Source organism: Macrobrachium nipponense, chromosome 46, assembly GCF_015104395.2.
Source record: "Macrobrachium nipponense isolate FS-2020 chromosome 46, ASM1510439v2, whole genome shotgun sequence".
NCBI classification, from domain to species: domain Eukaryota; kingdom Metazoa; phylum Arthropoda; class Malacostraca; order Decapoda; family Palaemonidae; genus Macrobrachium; species Macrobrachium nipponense.
Window position 1 is genome coordinate 27535570 of NC_061106.1, and position 21063 is coordinate 27556632.

A 21063-nucleotide genomic window follows, 5' to 3' on the forward strand; every position below is an offset into this window, starting at 1 on the left:
AAGAACTGTGTCCCTCTTCCTGATACTTGCCAACCTGAACGAATTCTCAAAATGTTTGCCCTTCATTCCACCTAGATCGTTAAAGAAGAAGAATATGGTTCGCATGGTGTCCACCGTTACCCGATTAGAAATCTATCGATGTGTTTCATATAAGCCGTCACTTTCATCCTAAACGGGTGAAATTTGCAAAACCAAAATTAGTGGCCACTCCCATTCTTTCCTCCTCTCTCTCAAACATGTAGTAGGTATGGTCAACTTACAAGTAATGGATTCTCAATGGTTAATAGTGTCTTCATTTTATAATAAAGTGTTCCCTTACGTAGCGTTGGAATTCAGCAGTTTCTAATCTACCAGTAACAACCTTAAAATAAATGTAGGTGATGCAATTCCTGTTGGATTTATTACCCTTTCACTGGTAAGAAAAAAATTTCAACTCTAGCAGAACGAAGTTTCAATATTATCTTTAACTGGTTCGGCCCCTGGTCCTCAAGCAGATAACACTAATTGTTCATAACATTTGATTCTGCCATCTCCAAATCCTAGTTTTTGACATTACGCTATAAAGGTTACCAAAAACTAGATGGTGAGAAGCTTTCCATACCTGTAAGAGACTATGATTGTAATGGTAAAGCTCAAACCATTTGTCTTTGACATTGTTTTATCATTAGCCAATATGGATGTAGGTGGCAACTTAATTTCCAGTCAATATTACTTGAAGATGTAAAGGTCCTTCTTTTTTTTAGAATTAATTGTAATTTGGTCTTGCTCCATCACTGAACATCATCCCTGCTTGCCTATCTTTCATAAGTTTCATTAACAAGGAACAAGCCAAATTTGTTCCGGTTTCTTAAGTGTCTGCAGCAAGTTTATCGAACGTCAGCAGTCACGAGTACAAGATTTCTAAAGTGTTGCCTCCTTTTTTAGGGGGGAAGGGGGATGGAGTCTGTCGAGCTGGAGCGATACTAAGACTAATGAATATTTTTGTTATGATAACGTCCCCCATGATAATGCATAATAAATCTGGGGATCAAACTACGTATACTTAATATTTGATTTTGATTTATATAGATTTTTGGCATTATGCCAAGCACTGGGGCAACTAAGGCCATTCAGAACTGAAACGGAAATTCACAGTGAAAGGTTTGAAAGGTGTTACACTAAGAAACAATTGTTAGGAGAGGGTGGACAGTAAGATGGAATAAAGATTATGAACGAAGAGTAAAAGGAATGAAAAGGGGTGCAGCTAGGGGCCGAAGGGAGGCTGCAAAGATCCTTAAGTAATGCCTACATTGCACCGAACGAGGTGCACTGACGGCACCAACTCCTTACGGGGTGTACACTATATAGTTACAAATTAAACATGAGACGCTTCATATGAAATTATGTTGCAAGTGTCTGAGATTCAGAGCCTTTGCCCCGGTGTTTTTCCGGAATAACTATTTACGTGCATTTGACAATTATTACTTAGGCATAGTATACTTTACATCCCTACCTAATTTTCAGCAGCATTCTTTACTACTTATATTAGAAAAAAAATTATATTCATAAGAGTAAAATAAAGCAGCCGAAGCCAGTGGATGAACACACTAATGCTTAAGTTCAAAGTTACACATGACGTAAACATATGACGTCCCGACTCCTCCCAAAAGATGACTACGACAAACAGCTGTCTCTGAAATTCTGAATGAATATTAGTGCCTTGTCAAGGCTTCAAGAATGGCGGTTATAAGAAGTCATTTTCCCCGTGGTTGCAGGACAGCTTTTGTGATTAAACTTACACTATGGTTTAGTGGCAAACCCTACGAAAGCTTAACAGGTAAATAATATGGCCCTTTTTTGGGTAAGAAGTACACCCGGACATCCAAAGCTACCAAGTTTCGTCATTTGTTGACTTCCATAAGGTGCAGGAAGATAAATATATATGCTCTGTAAAGCAATAGTTGTTGATTTATTAGTAAAATATAACTTGCGGAACAAAGTTTCCACTAAACTAATTGATTTTAAATTATATTTTTCAATGGAGAAATAGTGATACAGTAATTTCTCGGATTACTTGTGGAAACCCTTTCGTCATGGCATAAATCCTATATACTACTACTACTATACCAACCACCACTACTACAAAGTGCAAACCAGGAGTATTGGTTGTATTTCACTGTTGCCACAGGTTGACACTTTCACGAATAGCCAATTATCCATCGAGAAGGAAGCTAGTTAATGACGTCATAAGTTACGTAATATCTTCGAAAGACATTCCCCGAGTTTGCTGCCGATGTCTACAAGAAGTCGGTGTACTCTTATAATTGCCAGAATGATGCAGCTTTCGTAATACAGAATACAGTAAAAAAAATTTGGTAGGGATGCAAGATACCGTGACAAAGTGTCATCTTTGTCAAGTACGTTGATAAAATTTTATCCCAGAAAAACACCTGGACACCGGCTGTGAATCTCAGTTTAAAAAATATCAAGGACTATGGAAATAGTGGAATAAAATGCTTTTCGACCCATAGCTCTTCGAATCAAAATATAAGATTATGGAGTGCGTGGTAAGTATATAGGTTCTCTAGGTTAGAAAATAAAATTACCTTAAGTAGTTCAGCTCCCTGGCCTTTAAGGAGAGTAGTTGAATAAAACAGGCTAATAGTGTAAGCAAGAGATTAAAAACTTATAAGATGAAAACTGCAGAAGGTTAATGGACTATTCAAAAAAGTAGAGAGAGATTAAGAACCTTCATAAAATTATAAAATGAAAACTACAGGTCAAGAGCAGAATGCCTTTAGTTCAAAAATAAGGAGTCATTCTCCTTAATATTCTCAAGACGACCATTCGTCGATAGTAAATACCAGCAGTCTACCTCGCGTCACTTTTAAACCAAGAGTAAAATAGAATACACAATTTAGGTTAAAGAATCGCTAGGATCTATGACGTCATTCAGCTCTGAATCTGAAATTTACAGTAAAAAGGTCCGAAAAATTAACGAGATGAAAATCTAGCAGTTGCAGTATGACTCATTTGTTAGGAGAGGGAAATATGGAAGTGGTTACGAGTGGAGATCCAGTAAAAGGAATGAAAGCGGTTTCAGCTAAGGGCCGAAGGAACACTGCAAAGAATAAGTAATACCAACAGTGCACCGCGCTAAGTGCACTGACGGCACTACCACCTACGGGAGGAAAAGATAAATGACGCAGTTTGATAGTGAAAGATAATGAAAAAAAAAAGAATTTAATGACTCCTCAGACAACTTTACTCTTCGTGTTCGTGACAAAGGCAGGTGTAATAAAACACTCAAGCACCAGAAAAATGGTTTGATTACTCATTTTTTCCTTTACAATACTGTTTACTCAAGTCTGCCTTGAAGCACTTAAAGTGAATCACAGATTTCCGAGCTCCTTTCAGATTAATATGGCTAGCATAGTCAACTCCTGACGAAAATATGAGAGAGAGAGAGAGAGAGAGAGAGAGAGAGAGAGAGAGAGAGAGAGAGAGAGAGAGTATTTTTTTTTTCGAGGGTCTACGTGGACTCCATACGAGGTCAACCAATAAGAGAGAGAGAGAGAGAGAGAGAGAGAGAGAGAGAGAGAGAGAGAGAGAGAGAGAGAGAATGTCAAACTTATATATAATTTAACCCACATTCCAAGCACTGGTACCTGGTCAACTAATGACAAGTAGTAATAACTTATGTTCAGAAAATTCCCTAACACTAAGCACTCTCTCGGGACTTCATGATACGCCAAAAGGGAACTTACGCCTTTACTAGTGAGCATCAACTGGCCAACACGGTAAACAAGTTACAGGAGTCCACAACACTACCATACCGACAGATTTCAGTTTAAGCTAGATTCTACTTATCCTTCATAAGTGACATATCCCTCCCCGTTGTTCATACTTTGCTCGTCCCATATTTTCGACAATTCTCATGACCCAGCTGGCCCTATAATTAACCAAAGCGTATCTTAAGTAGCATATCAAGCTAAGAATTGAACGGCTCAACTACATGCATTTATACATACTGCCTTAGCGCCTTGTATTTCCTAACTGCATACGAGAAAAATTTCCTTTCAAACTCCTGTTAAACTTCGCCAGCTTGGCTTGCATGCTTTCTCTGCAAAGCATTTATAGCTTAACATTTACTAGTAGATTCAAAGACACTGTAATCAGCTTTTACTTAACTCTAGGCAATATTGTTTATTGTAAGGCTAAAACTACAATATTTTTCAGAAAAAGGGCCTGCGTAATTATTTTATTAGTAAAATTCAGATCACAGTTACACGATTCCTGTTATGGACATTCACAAACAATTCTCCTTTATGTTGCATTGGCTGCGTATCTCTCAATACAGCCAACTCGATAAACGTGCAATCCAGGTATAAATCAATGTGGGGGAGCATGTTCCCCATCTAGTGCCTCAAAAACCCTATCGGTGATGTCATTCATGACGTTTAGTTCTGGAGAGTTAAAACTCAGCAGAAAAACGTAGGCAGACCGAGCCGTTTCCTTGAACTCCTCCAGTGAAGGCTGAAATTGCATGGCAGCGTAGAGAATGATCACCAACATCTGGAAAAACAAGGCAATGGTCTTTATTCTGTAAGTTACGCAGGGCAAAGTTTAGGCCTAGTACGCGACAAACAAACAAAAATAACTGTAAATCTAGCAATTTCCAAGATGCGTACAGTACAAACTTTGAACTCAGCATACAGGCTCAAAATACTAGTAGCCTAATCACGCAATTACTTCATCCTGAACTAACAAGAAACCAATTTCATCTTTTACATATACAAGCTGCTGACAAGCGAGCCCATTTAAGCATGTCTGGTATACCTACATTTTTTCATAGTTTAGTTTAACTGCACCATTAAGTCAATTTTAGCAAACCTTAAAAGGCTGCGAAAACTGAAGATTCAAGTTCGTAGACGGGAAAAAAAAAATATAGCTAATGGCCCTGAACAGCCCCAAGAACTCTGACCAATCTTAGATTGTTCAGGGAATGGCTAAAATCAATTCAACACCTCCAGATGAGATCCCTCAACGTCAGATGTTCTCTGTCAGGACGACTAACTCGTAAATTTTCCTTCAGATTACAAAAAATATACTAAATTTCGTCACCTTGATAAAGTTAAAATGCGAAACACAGGAAACCATCTGGATAACTGTCGCACGTCACGTAGGAAAGCAAGTCATTAATCTGAAAGGTTGCACCAAAGCGGTAATTTTTTTTTTTTTTCTTTTTACTTAGTTCTGTTTATCTTTACATGTCCCATCATTGCAACGCGCTGGAGTTTTATTCATGATATTGTATTACCAAATATATACAGCTCAGATTCACTCACAAATACAAACTTCATCCATATACAGATACACTGGGTGTGTAAACTTACAGAAATAATCCGGTTTCGAATGATAAGAGATTCAAAGAATTTCCAAGCAGGTCAGCTGAAATGGTGCTATTTCGGCCTTATCTACGCGTCACCTATTCCAAGGTGCTAGTACTGGCACTGTATGTTAAACGTAAAGTAGACGACCGCACGAAGACATCGTTTATGAATATAATGTCGACCCCACACTATAGAAATGTGTACGTATACTTTGATCCCCGAGTGGCTAGTACTAAACACTGCGTCCCAAAGAGCTTCCGCCATGTTTAGTACTAACACCTCGAGAGTACGTAACATGTAGATAAGCCATAGCAACACCAACGAAAGTCTGTACTAACAAATAAAACTAGGTGGTGGGGGTAGTCGGCAAAAACAATTTACTAAAGTATTCATAGTATTCACAGTGAAGTATAAAGGAAGAAAAAACTGAATCTATGCACACTTTCAAAAATTATGTACGTACATGAATTTTAGTACACAACATGGTAAGTTCAGTGTCGTTAGTTAACCTTAACTTCGTCATTCGTAACCGTACATTACCAACAGCGGTATATCTTATTTTCATTCACGTGAACAATCATACTCGTGAGCAAGGTATGGTGGGGCTTGCATGCTCCGATGAAGAATGTGAGAAAAATCAATGAAAATTAAAATTCGTATATAAAAAAAAGTACCTTGTTTTGAACTAAAGTTAAATGATGGGTCTCTACAGAGATAACCGGTAAGAATAACAGGAGTCAATCCAGAAGAAATGAGAAAAGGATGTGTGTCCATTCACATTCCACAAAATTTCTGTGCAAAGTACGATAAATCCCACCCCTAAAACAATCAGAATCTACCAGCAGGCAGCAACATATATTTTGACTTAGGACTAATACTGATAGCGTCGTAGTTTTCGTGTTATGCATTGCCGCCATTCGTCTAGACAACAAGTAATAATCCACTGTATGAACAAACTAATGAATATGGGCAGTGTTTTTTGCAACTAATCTCTCACCTACCACTTAACAAAAGGGCAACGCACCTTGGCCACTATAGGAATGGCGAGCTGGAGGTTTCTGGCGAAGCCAAACGAATCCATGAAATCTGTGACTATGATCTTGGCTAAGGGTCCGTAGTTATTCAGGTAATACTCCAGCCCCTTGCTACAGGAAAAATAGAATGAAACTAATTAATAAAGGCTTTTTTTTCACTGCCACACAAATTTTCGCACACAGTTAAATAAATTATCCCGAAAAACACGCATACATACAGAGAAACCGTCAGGACATTTATGATTAGTTTATATTTATATACTATATATATATATATATAGATATATATACGAATATATATATATATAATACATATATATATATATATATATATATATATATATATATATATATATATATATTAAAATGCAAATTTAAAAATCCCATCTAAACTGACAATTCACATGACAAAAAACCTGAATGAATTTCTGATACATGGTAATAACATCTGATTATGATTGTCACCTTAAACGCTCCCCCTCTTGAACTCAAAAAAATAAATAAATAAAAAATAAATAAATAAAAACTTTCATTAACCAAACTACAAGAAACTGACTACTACTCAGATCAAAATCACGACCTCACCTCGAGTTTTTTCTAATATCCTGACCGGCGTTGAGGAGTTCTGTAATAAGATTTGGTTTCACGTATCTGTACGTAGGATCTTCATTTCTTCCAGCTATAGGTTCTGTGACTTGTCTGCCGTACACCTGGCACAAGTTAAGACAGGATATTACAAACCCCGCTATGAACTGCCAACTTCATATCCCTGGAAAAAATATGACAACATTCAGGTAAACACATTATGCAACAATACTAAGCCTACGTATATTCGCAGAAGGGTTAGGTTTATCTTATCAAACCAAGGCGTGCAAATTTAATCCTTCTGTGTAACATTCTAGCACGATAAGTGTTACTTGTAGATTCCGAAAATCACAAAAGACCTCATAACTCTCTTCACATCTTACCACAATTACTGATCGGTACAATGCAAAAATGGGGCTATGTTATCTAGCTATCCAGCTACCTCAACGATAATCAAAACTTGCAGACTTAAAATTCTAGACCAAATTTTATGTACATACGTACATAGTATCCGGTATGAGAGAGAGAGAGAGAGAGAGAGAGAGAGAGAGAGAGAGAGAGAGAGAGAGAGAGAGAGAGAGAGAGAGATTGTGTGTTTAAGAACATGTAAATGGGTGAAGAAAAAAAAACTTTACATGAGAATCCTCTAGCACAAGGAAGATTACTGATGAAAGAAAACGACTAAAACCGATGTTAAAGAAAACTAGTCATGGGGAACCATAACAAACTTAACTCGGCCGCATTTGTAACTGGTAATAGTGTGTTTTTCATCGAATCCCAAAACTAGTATTGATAAAGTATACCACTTTCTCTGCTATAATTTATCAGCATGATAAAGATTTAAAACAGTACTCGCAGAAGTAAGCTCTTTCTTGTCTAATAAACCCTAAAATACTCAAAAAATATGTCAAGCAGTAGTTCTATTCTTTAGCGATGATGAAGAACGTCGAATCAACCGACCCCTTAAAGAAGAGAACGGTGGGAAAACGAGGAGCAAGTCTAAATTCAGTTACTGTTTATATAAAAAAACTATTTTCTTTCGTATTTCATAAAACTGAACGTTTTAATGGCTTCCTACTGTAAAACTAATATGAATCTTTTGTTTTTTAACGTGTTTCACGTTTTCTTTTTAGGGAAATTTAATTTTGTAGCTCGTGGGTGTTGCAACTTCTCACAAAGGCCAAGTTTCTTAAGCCTTGTTTCAGAGTTGTCAAATATGTATTTTTTTTTATTTGCGATTTGAGTCTGCAGTAAACTACGATGGAATACAAAGGCTGTCACAGATTCAAATGCTGTTAAGACCAATTTAATGGTCAAGATAGGCTGGGAATGGTTCCAAGAGGACTTGCTGGTTGTTTGTCAAATCTATTAGACTAAAGATTCATAAACTTTCTACGTTCACCAAACCACACTGTTAACTAGCACTATGTTTAATTTCAAGAGATCTTTTTATTTCAAAAGATCTTCCACATTCACAACTGATTCCTGATCAACTTATTTGCAGAGACTAGCCACATTCGCTGAAAAACAGCATCAATATGCAGTAAATGTGCCTCTGTCGAACCCTCTCAGTTCCAAATTGAATTGAATACACCATCTGGGCCAAAGGCCAAGCACTGGGACTTATGAGGTCATTCAGTACTGAAACAGAAACCAACATAAAAGGTCTGAAAGCTGTAACAGGAGGAAAACCTCGCAGTTACAATGAATCAATTGTTGGGGGAGATTGGAGAGTAATATGGAAGAGAATATGAAAGGAGGTACAGTAAAAGGAACGAAAGGAGTTGCAGCGATGGGGTCAAAAGCACACTGCAAAGTAGTGATGCCTAAAGTGCATCCCCTGTAGGAACTACAGTATCTGATTTGTCAAACCAAAACTATCTGTAAATGTAACATTTCAAGCTTTCGAATCATGTGAAATGGAAACTTTCCTTATTTTGTACAAAAAATTGTTGTTTGAAACATCTAACCGTAAAATTTTGCCAGTCTTGCTCTGATGTTAGATGCTACCTTTGCTTGATGAAAGTACCCAAACTTTGCTTCTTACTCACCTTGTCTCTACACTGGTGACCACACAGATGAAATACACCGCCAGCCCAACCAGCGTCAAAACTGCAGCTGCATCCATCCACCTGCCCACTTCAAAACTTACAACCCCTCTAGAGGCTTGGTTCTACAGACCGGAGACCATCTTCAGATCCAAGCTGGTCACATCATTAGCATGCAAAGCCAACGCCATCCTAGAGTTCTTGCTGGATGTCTTCGAACAAATCGCACAATGGCTAGCCAAGCCACAGACCACCATGTATGATGTTGAAGGCACAACTGAGGTCGTCCTTCAGTATGCCCCGCCATCAGAGCTAGGAAATTCCTAGACAACGTAGGATCAGCGATACTAGACCAACGGCAGTCACACTTCTACAAACAACTACAATAGCTAATAAGGATTCCCACCACAGATTGTCTACCAGAAACAACACTAGGCCTTGTGAGACAGGTCCTCCTGATGAGTTGCCATAAACAGTCACCATATGCCACACATCCACCATGTCCCTTCATGAATTCCACAGAATGGTAGACATTTCTTCTCACCCAGACATAGTCAGAATCCACTCAACCACAGGATCAAAGTGAAACAACCAGACAGCAAGCCAGAGGGCCCTGCCACTCCCATACATAGCTTCCAAAACTTCAGGAAGAACAAACATAGGACCAATAAAGAAGAATGAACAAATGGCCTCCATTTCCTCCTCTGGAGATTTGGGAGCAAGGCCTGAAAATAAGAGAATGGTTAGGTACCAATAAAAAAACATGTAATAGGACCGCAGCAGCAGTCCAAGCAACTAACTGTCAGCAATGGGCAGACTAGGGGCTCGTAAAGGGAAATAGTCTACCTTTCACTGTCTTTCTTCCAGGTACAAGCATAAGCACTCCACACGTTGTCACAGATGAAATGTCCAACTAACAGGCCCTCATCAACACTGGGGATGCAAATCATCTGTTCCAGCCAACCCACACAAACGCCTCATCCCCACCCCCAGCACTATGCAGGTTATCTACTACCAGCAGTACCCCACTTAAAATGTATAGAAAAAGAACTATGAAATTATCAAGTAAAATTATCAAGTAACAGCAAACCATACAGTTGAGCATTCACCACCGCAGATGTCACAATTGCACTATTAATAGGACCAGACTTCCTGAAAGCCCACAACATGCTGGTAGACATAGCAAGACTGCAGCCGATTCAAGAGCCTTATAGTACCCATCACTCCAAGAACAGCAACAAACCCCACATCGGAGCCAGAGATAAATCAAATCCTTCAGGAATTTCCAAAAGTATTCATAGTCGTCTTCCAGCACAACCTAAAAAGCCACAGCAAAACACCACATCAAGAACTACAGTCCACACACGCCTCAGACGTTTGGCCCTGGACAAACTCTCCTACGTCAAACAAGCATGACATGGAACAGGCAGGAATCTGCCAGAAAGCCTCCAGATGAGGGCATCCTCAATCTACTACATGTTACCTTTACAGTACATGGCAGTCCTACGGTGACTACTGATGACCCAATGTCAAAATATCACAATACCCCCGGCCTAACATCGCCAACATAACCAACCTGCTAGAAGGCCCCAAAATATTCAATAATTTTGCTGCTGAAGGGGTACTACCAAGTCATGGTTGCAAAGGAAGTTATAGATAGAACAGCCATCATAACCCCCCTCAGGACACACCTTCAACTGCAGCTGTTTTGGGTTTTGAAATGCTGGTACGACCTTCAACACTTCATGGATAAGATACTAGGAGAACTGCCCAGCAACCAAATCTATGTTGGTCTGACAAACAAGGGAGTGCTTTCCTAAAAAACACAAATAAAAGGACAGCTGTACTTACAGGAACTGCCGTATCTCATTAGTAAAACAAAAACCTATCCATAAATGCAAAACGCTTCAAGCTTTCCAAGCATACGTAATGAAGAACTTTCCTTATTTTGTACAAAGAATTAATTATCCTCCAGGTGTGAGAAAACACACCTACCCATAAAACTAGGCCTGTCTTGCTCTGTAGTTACATGCTACCTTTATGTTCACGCAAGTCCACATTTTTACAGAAACGTGCGACGTTAAATTATTAAGTGCCAGACACTTTTACTGCATAATTGCAGTGACTTCAAGAATCTAATCATTCAATCTGTGACATAACTGTTAAGTGAAACTATGCTCAGTTCTCAAACATCAAACTATGATTAGTATTATTTTACAACAGTTCCAACTTATTCTATAATAATTATAGTACTGTAGATGCATTTGGCATAAAAAGTGATCAAACTTTGTCTCTGAACATTTTTGGGGAAATCCACCAAATCAGAGATATGAAAGGGTGTATAATCACCATCCTCAAAGTATTTCTAAGTTTTTTTTGTTTTTTTTTTACTTTAACACTGACACAGTCCAGTCTGTGCTATGATAAGTTTATTTTTCCTTAAAATTGCATTGTGGATCTGATAGAAGTTAGTTGTTCCCTAAAATTACATTGTGGGTAATGATGTTACATATCTAGGTGTCACGTGACCAGATGAAAATTTTACAGGTGTCTAAGACATTTCTCTTGACATTTGGTTCAATCTTTCAAGGAGTGAAGTTATGTCCAGTCTGTGTTCCTCCTGTAATTTTGAATACAATATTTTTAGGCAATTCATAATTTTTATGAATATGAGCCACAAAGTATATTTTTTAAAGGAACATAGAGTGTTACATGCAACAGTGGAAAGTTTTTAAGTGTAGTATGCAATAATGTATAAATTTAGTTAAGATAAAGGAATATCAGTACGGTAATTGCTAACCTCCTGTAACCACTGTGGCTAGTGTTCGCAGCGCAATACTACCACTTGCCAGTATAGTATAATATTGCCAAGAATCTTTAAAAATGTGGATAAGGCACGAAGCACCGTTCCCCCAACCCCTTACTGAAAGCAATGTTAAAAAACTGACAATTAAAACTGCGTCACCCTCCGGTAGTGTGCCATGTCAATAGCGTTGATCCACTAGGTTCAGAATTGCCCTTTGCAACCAGTTGGCTTATTTTGACAACAGTTCCAAACTCAAGTTTTTCTTAGGTAATTATGTATTTGTAATGTTTTGAATGATTATGACAGTAAAATATGTGGAAAATTAGTTTTTGTAGGATGTAGTAAGGGTGTAGAATAACTAAAAAATCACTCATTTCCCACATGAATTACAAACAATCATTCAGAAAACAGTAAAACAAATTAAATACATAATTACGGAGTTGGAACCATTGTAAAAATTTACCCTATAATTAACTGCAGTCAGGGAAAACCCTGAGGTAGTCTTACTGATGACACCAGCACTTCATTTATAAATATACCATGAATGTAAGCACAAAGACATGAAAATAAAATAGTATTCCTTAACTGTAAGCAAAGTTAAGAGGGCCAGGTGCAGTAAAGCAAACCTGCCCCCACTCTGCTAAGTACATCCAGCATCCTAGTTTGACTAGATTAGGTTAAGATAGGCTAAATTAAAGCGGCAAGTCTTGGGAGCAGGATCCATAAAGGTGAAGCAACTGAAATGGTCGACCTGGTACCTTAGTTCGGGCGAGGATGCATCCTTACAAAAGTAACCTTTACCTCAGCTGCTTATCAAGTACTCCATAAATATACCACTGTTTAAAAGAAAACAAGCAAGAGGTACAATTTCTACATCCTATAAATATCTCGGCAATCACAAATCATTACAATTACAAGGTACAGTAGTAAAAGATTAATTAAAAGATGCTATAATTACAAGGTTCAGTAGTAACAAAACCAATAAAAAGATGCTATCTGTGATTATAGGAAGCTTGTAAAATCAATCTTCTCTATAAGCACACTGCATAATCACAGTGACTTAAGAATCTACTCATTCAATATGTGACATAACTGTTAGGTGATGTTTTAGCATATTAGATGCACGTAACTACTACCCGCCGTAAAGTTAAAATTTTCATAGTTTTCCACTAAACTATATTCAGTTCTCAAAAAATTAACAGCAGTCAAGCAAAACCATATGATAGTCCTAATGACGAAACCAGCACTTAGTTTTAAATATCATGCATATAGGTAAGCACAAGACCACGACGAAAAACAATGGTACTGCATAACTAAGGCCAGTTAATAAGGCTATGCACAATACAGCAACCTGGGGTGGTCCTACCCGAGTACATCGTGTCCTAGTTTAGGCTAAGCGGTATTTCTACAGAAGCAGTCCGCACGGACTGCAAGGAACCTAACCGCGGATACGACATCCACTAGGGAATGGAGCGTGCAACGGTATTCGCCGTGTTTAGGGTATTTCTACAGAAGCAATCCGCAGTGGCCTAGACTATGGCAATTGCGTCTAATGTATTTCGCCGTGTTTAGTACTGGCCCCTGGGGGGTTAATTACAGTGGTCCGAATAAATATTACTTAAAATTCTTGTTCACTACTAGGTAAAACTGCATAGAAAAACCGCAACTGCCATAGTCTAGGCCGCCGCGGATAAGTACCTAGATCTACCATTGTGACAACTAAAAAAAATTTTAAATAAAAACTTTGCTTCGTCTGCCTTCGAAACTAGGTCTAACCTCGTATACAATCAACCCGGTAAATAGCAGTGGTAAAGTTTTCGTAACTACCTTTTTACATATACGTAATTAACATCAAAAGCCGAACACCTTACCTGCGCATGGTTTCAATTTGGAGTCTAGAAGATCCACAAAGCAGGAACTTTTAAAAGGTCCCTGTCCACTATCCTCGCAGAGAAGTTTCACTTTGAACACGATCAACGTCAGCTGAAACTACCAAACATCGAGATGAATATACATTTTTTCCGCAGTAAAATCAGCATTTCACCATCGTATTTAACACTTTCGCGCACAGACAACAAACTGAAACTGAATAGTATTATTGTTTTGTTAAAAATCCAAAAGCAGTGACAAAGAAACGACGACGGTAACTTACTTCAAAAACAAGATACTGGTTTTCTGCAAAAGATGGCGCCATCAGGAACCAAGACGCGCAGAGTGAGTGCTCAATCTTGACTGCAGTAACAACTGAAAACTGAAAAGGTTTTTGATACCAGATTTGTTACGACACAAATACATTTGAGCAAAAGTGGGACGTGTATTTATCGATGCACAGCTTTATGACAAGCAAAACCAAAGGTTTGGTAACGAGGTGCAAACGAAGAGAAAGACAAGTTGGATTACCTCATTTTTAATATCCTGCCTCTTGCAACTGATCAGGTTTGCGCGCTCACATGCACACAGATGTGCCACTTTTTTCAATAATCTGGATATTATTTGAAAAATCTTAATAAATCTGTATATTGCAAAACTGGTTAACCTATATAAAAAAAAAACTGAGGAATTTTTTAGCTTATTTTTTAGCACATGCAACTGGAAATGGCGTAATTTAGAGGAAATGGAATGGTTTATTGATGAAAAACACTTTCACCATAACATTAAACTTTGAGTATTGAAGTAAGCAACAAATTTTCATAATGATGAAGTTGGACAGAGTATACTTTGTTAGTAATATGATATTGAATCAACTGGAAATTAAAGAACTCAATGAAAAATGCACTAGGTTTCTGTTGCCTCCTAAAAAAATCAGTATAATTTGCTTGTTTTTTCAAGATAAATGTGGAAATTTTAATCAGGTAGAAAAGACTGTATATTTAAGATGAATCTGTATACGTGGCAACACTTCATACACAGTAGCTAGAGGGAGTGGGCTATGAATTTGAGTCAGAAAAGTTGTTGGAACAAAAAACCAATATATATATATATATATATCATTATATATATATATATATATCTATATATAAGATAGTATATATATAGTATATATATATATACATATATATAAATATATATATATATATTATATATATAGTATATACTATATATTATAGATATATATATATATATATATATATATATTATATATATATATATTAATATCTAATTCACTCTACCTCGGAATTAATATATTTCATATATGCTTAAGCGAGGGGGAATTTTATCAGGCGATGATAGAATTGTCGGCGCCCGGGCACGAACCCAGGACACCATACAAATCCAGGACGTCAGTGAAGCTAATTACCCACTCCACCTGGATTTGTATGGTGTCTTGGGTTCGCGCCGGGCGCGACAATCCTATTATCGCCTAATAAAAATTCCCTTCGGTTAAGCATATATGAAAATTATACTAATTCCGAGGTAGAAGTGAATTAGATATTAAAGGACTTGTAGCTCGATGTATGTATATGAATCAAGGTAATGTGATATGACTTATTATATATATATATATTTATATAATATATATATATATATATATAATATATATATGTGTTGTGTGTGTGTGTGTGTGTGTGTGCGTGTATATATGTATATGTATATATATATATATATATATATATATATATATAATATATATATATCACATGGCACAGAAAATAAAGAGGTCTCGTTAGTGGATAATTGGGGATATGCATGCCATCAGTGTTGATGACCTTCCAAAAAGGTTGCTAATTAAAGAAACAATATACTGCTCATCTAGTTTTTGTTTCATCTTTAGAATATAAAAAGTTATTCACCGCAGGTACGAAGGGAAGTGGCCCTATATGTCAAGTGGTGGGCGCTGCCGTTGAAGATTTCTAAGTGAAGAGCTCAGCCTCGATTCGTCAGTTAGAGGGTGAATGAGGACTATAACTGTTAAGTTGAAGCCACGTACTCATGGTGAAAAACAGATTTGTAATTGTTGTCTGACCACATTTTGATAACTTATGAATTCAAGTGTGAACTTATCTGATGTATTAGAACCTATATATATTTAATATTACATGTATAGGATTCTAGAAGAGAGCTGTAGGTCTAAATGAATTCGTTACCCTTATATTTCTAGCATTCCTTATAGACGAAACTCTTGGAATCTTATGAGTAACCTGTGTAAAATATCCTAATCATATACCGTTTTAATTCCAGCAAATATTTGTTTGCTCAAAATATAATAGGCCTAATCTCCATACCAATGGCATAATTTACAGAAAATTAATCTGCGCTTAAACTTTATTGCAACCTATTACTTTATTCCGGAATTTTGGGAAATTTCGCTTTTTTCTTAATTTATTACATAAAAATCTAATAACGACGAAGCACGCAACAATTAAATTGTATTGTAAAAGTAATTCCCTTTTCATGCTCATTAAGCCTAGTAAAGATGACAAGCATGAAAATAATCTTCTCTAGAAATAATATGCTGCTAATCCAGATTCCAAAATAGAAAATATTAACCATAAATAGGTAAGCTAAACATGCACAAGGTAGTACAGCAGATACTCAACCAATTCGAGGTCCAAGTCTCCAGTAGCAACATTGCCTGTATCGAGACGAGCAATTCTAAACTTTCTAAGCCCGAAGGTATTATTAGTATTGACATTAAGAGAGAGAGAGGAAGGCGAGACTGTCTTTGTCTTCTACGTGACGTCGGCGGTGGTTTCGGTACCAATAATAATTAATTATTCTAGTCATACGGTTGCTTCCTCCCTCGGTGTATACGGTATACCCAACTCGGTCCTAACGGATGAATGTCATATAGTAGTACTGCCATTATTTTCATTTGTCTGTTAATGCTGATGTTGTTGCTGTTATCATTTGGTTGTTGTTGCCCTAAGAAGCTATTTTCGTTTTAGATGTTTACTTATTTAACTTACGTTTGATTAAAAACCAAACAGATTTGAGGTGCTCAATTGAAACCAAAGAATCCGGGCCTTCTGTGGGGTCAAACTGGCAAAAGCATACGCATATCACTCGCAGTCACACTGATCACACTCACACACACACACATCACTCAACACACACACACACACACACACACACATATATATATATATATATAGAGAGAGAGAGAGAGAGAGATAGAGAGGAGAGCAGAGAGGAGAGAGAGAGAGAGAGAGCTGAATACGACACTTATCTGCTAGTAGCCTTCATTTCCCTAGGCTAAATAGATATCATATTGCATGATAAAATCACACCATTTGCCATGTTAACTGGAGTGATTGATAACATAACATAATCTATCATTATGTTAACCAAAATTGGAGAGCAGCATTGCGTCCACATTCAGTAGACAGGAAATGCTATATAAATATGTATGTATGTATATAAAGCAGTGGACAGGAAATGCTGTATATATATGTATGTATGTATATAAAAAACACTGGACAGGAAATGCCTTTATATATATTTTAATATATATTATAACATTATATACTATATATATATATAGTTATATTATATATATATATATAGATATATATTATATATATATCGAATATATATAATATATTATATATATATTATAGAGAGGAGAGAAGGAGTAGAGAGGAGAGAGAGAGGAGAAGAGAGAGAGAGATGAGAGAGGAGAGAGAGAGAGGGGGGGTTCAGTTTTGTTTACTTCTTTCATTTTGCGCCCTAGCCCGAAAAATGTTGCAAAGTGAATATTTTTTTTACAAGAAGTTATGTTTAACAATTTTACTGCCCTTGCCGCTTCATGCGAGTAGTGGAAATCTTTACTCAATTTCCGTTTCCTTTAAAGATATTTCATAAGTATTAATACTACCCGCGCTTTTACGAATGTCTTGTTAGGAAATATTTAGTCAGTGTTTTCTTAAACGTCCTTATCCAGTTACGTTTGGCCTCTTCCGTTTTCTGCATGTTTTCTGCTTGAAGAAGAGTGGGCGCTTTCAAAGCATTATGTTTTGACACTCCCCACTTATGATCTAGTTTCATTCGCTGTTTTACAGCTTCCAAGTCCTACCACCACTTATCGGTCTATAACACCTGCGGCCTGGGACAGCGTTCACCTGTAAAAATGTCCCATAAGTGAACAAAGTCAGTGGGTAAATTAGATCTCTGGCTAATGTTTCCTAGAGCACTGGCTCCTAATGCCGAGGGAATAATAGAAAACAAACGAACAAGGAATGCCGTTGTTTGAGGGACTCTCCAAACCGCGGGAGAAGAGTAATGCGGAGAAAATGGTGCAAAGGATGTGGATACTAGGCAAAACGGGAGGAGCCGCTTCCTCCACCTTCCCGTAACAAACGCAGCTCAGAAGTGTGAGTCCGGACTCCGGCGGAGACTCAGAGACCGTCAGTGTGTGTCGTAACTTAGTGGTGGTGAGGTACGCGGCGTTTATCCAGGCCCTCTTGCACTTTAGCGCAATTTTTTTTTTAGCAACTTTCAGTTTAACTGAATCTACCAAGGAATATCTAAAGAGTGGCACAACTGGAGTGTAACTGGGGAGATTGTGTTCATAGTCCTCTTCCAGAAGGTGGAAATATACGTCGACTGATCTGCAAGATATTCAAGTAAGTCATCTGCAACCGGTGTTCAGTTCGATGAAAGGCCAATAGTTATTGAGTGTTTATAGAGTTTACTTTTTGTTATCTTCGTTTTGTTGAAACGGAGTTGGAATGTGTACAAAAATGAGAAAACTGATGGTATGATAGCGACGTTTTCTACTGTGAGAGTGAAGTTATTACAGCTTGTGATGAATATATCGCATCTTCATGGGTTGAGATAACTTACGTGCAGTCCATAGCAATAGATAATTTCAGATTCAGTGCGTAACTCTCCTCTAATGAAAGATTGATACCGTTTCAGTATTATGGCTTTAGGATGTTCGTTTAAACGCTGCACGTGTGTTATTTTTGTGCGTATGCGCACGCGCGTGCGTATTTGCGCGAGAGACAGACACAGATTTACACCTGTACCGTTTATTGGCTGAAAACGAGAGAGAACCGGAAGTGGCATAACGGTGTTTCATTAATATCGTTTGCTCGTGATGTCACACCTTTTCTCAGTGGGTCAACAACTTGACCTATATTTACTACTACTTCAAATCTCCGAACTCAACGCATTTTATAATTCGATTGCTCTTATTGCTATTTCCATCCACACGCACACACACGCACACACACACACACACACACACACACACACACACACACACACACACATAAATATATTATATATATATATATATATATATATATATATATATATATTATATTGTGTGTGTGTATGTGTGGAAGGAGGAAAGTTGCTTGTCTGTTCTTCGAAGTTCATGTAAACTGAATTGTTCTCTGCTAGCTGCCAGTTATATTGAAGAACTTTACTTGTAAATAATAATCACATCTACGTTCTTTACTATCACTTTGATACCTTGCCTTGATTTTATTTCCCTTTTTTTTTTTGTCGATTAGAATCCCCGATGCTAAGTACCATGTGGTAGATTTTCCATGTCATTGTAATTCAAGAATGATGCTTGTTTAAGAGTGCGTAGAAGCCTCAGGGTTAAATTCTTTTAAATGCTTTTAAAAGTCACTGTTACATCCCTCCATCAGATTCGATTTCTTTTAAAGATTGATTTCCTTCTCATTCTCTGAAAAATACGTCTGACATCTCTCTCTCTCTCTCTCTCTAAATATCAGAACTAAAAATATCAGAAAGAGCAAGCAGAGGTAGATTAATAGTGCCCAAAACTATACCAGGAAAAATAAGGAAAGCACACAGAACATTAATCCACTACGCACCAGCATCGATAATGCAGCGTCTATTCAATGCGTTGCCAGCTCATCTGAGGAATATATCAGGAGTGAGCGTAGATGTGTTTAAGAATAAGCTCGACAAATATCTAAACTGCATCCCAGACCATCCAAGATTGGAAGATGCAAAATATACCGGAAGATGTACTAGCAACTCTCTGGTAGACATTAGAGGCGCCTCACACTGAGGGACCTGGGCAACCCGAACGAAAACTTAAGCGTCTGTAAGTCTGGTTAAGCTCTCTCTGTAGAAACATTATAGGAGAGGCGCCTGCATACTGAGGGACCTTGGGGCTGGCCTGCCTGGGCAAACCCAACGAACTGTAAGGTCTGTAAGGTCGTAAGGCTCTCTGTGTGTGTGTGTGTGTGTGTGTGTGTGTGTCACGGAGGCATTTCTCTTTGCTATTACTCATGTGTCCTAATTGTGGAGATAAGTATACAATGACGTCGCCAAGATATATAGACTGAAAATATAGTTTCATAATTCAGAACAATAATCTGCCTGAATATATATATATATATATATATATATATATATATATATATATATATATATATATATATATATATATATATATATCCAGAGAGAGAGAGAGAGAGTTTCTCGTGAAGAAAAATAGCAGAACAATACGTAAAATAGTTTGCCTAGTGTGTTGTTTTCTGCAAACTTTCACGCAGTGGTTAGTCCTCCATTTCAGACAGCTGTTTGCATGCTTGTGTTATTTTGGTGTGCATTGGATAATGACATGATGATGATGTACGCAGTGCGACGATGTCTTACTCTGCCATGTCAGTGCAGTTTTTGCCTTATTTATAAATACTACTGCTGCATGAGAAGAACTTCTGGTGCTATTGCGTAACGGGACAATGGTACTACGCATTGAGATGGACTGCTGGTGTGCGGTAGCTGCCGCAATAATTTTGCGACTATTGCTGCCGTTTGTGATGTGCAGTTTCTCGATTTTCTTCCTTGTTTCAAGAGGTATTTTACTGGTCTAATTCCGAATACTCGTGCGCGTTTTCCTAAGATAGGAATAGGTGACTTGCATCTACTTTTGAATTATATAAAGTATTATGATTATCGTTTTGTTTCCTTAATTATTTATAATAATCAACAGTAATTACATTGTATGACAATTATTTCTAGATGTATGAGTTTTAAAAGCAAAAGCGAATGTTCAGTATGAAAATACAAATGGAACTGGAGTAAGTTCAACCTCAAGACAAAACTAAACTAAACCTCATAGGCCTTATGTAAGTTAATCATATTTCCAACGTAATATAATTATATCATGTGGCTGCATTGAATTGTGCAACTTTCATTCGTAATATTTTTTTCCAACTAACGTATCTGTCCGCATATGTTCACGTGATATCTGAAATGCTTTTGCCGTTTTATTAGGAACTTTGATACGA

General features: G+C 37.4%; 2 protein-coding genes across 4 annotated transcripts in view; one reads left to right on the forward strand and one right to left on the reverse strand.

The window, feature by feature from the left end:
* Window positions 1-4210: 4210 nt before the first annotated feature.
* LOC135214678 (uncharacterized) lies at window positions 4211-10208 on the reverse strand. The gene is made up of 5 exons (XM_064249014.1): window positions 10130-10208; window positions 9584-9764; window positions 6992-7168; window positions 6397-6517; window positions 4211-4554 (listed from the first exon to the last, which is right to left on the reverse strand). The coding sequence occupies exons 1-5, from the start codon at window positions 10206-10208 to the stop codon at window positions 4372-4374; spliced, it is 741 nt and encodes a 246-aa protein (XP_064105084.1). The 3' UTR covers window positions 4211-4371.
* Window positions 10209-18158: 7950 nt separating this feature from the next.
* The window catches only part of LOC135214831 (sphingomyelin phosphodiesterase-like), a 94617-nt gene continuing 91712 nt past the window's right edge, over window positions 18159-21063 (forward strand). For 2 of the 3 annotated variants that reach the window (XM_064249225.1, XM_064249227.1), the window contains exon 1: window positions 18159-18408. The gene's annotated coding sequence lies outside the window, so the exon portion shown is untranslated. The remainder of the gene's footprint in view (window positions 18409-21063) is intronic. The other variant, XM_064249228.1, reaches the window with a different exon arrangement.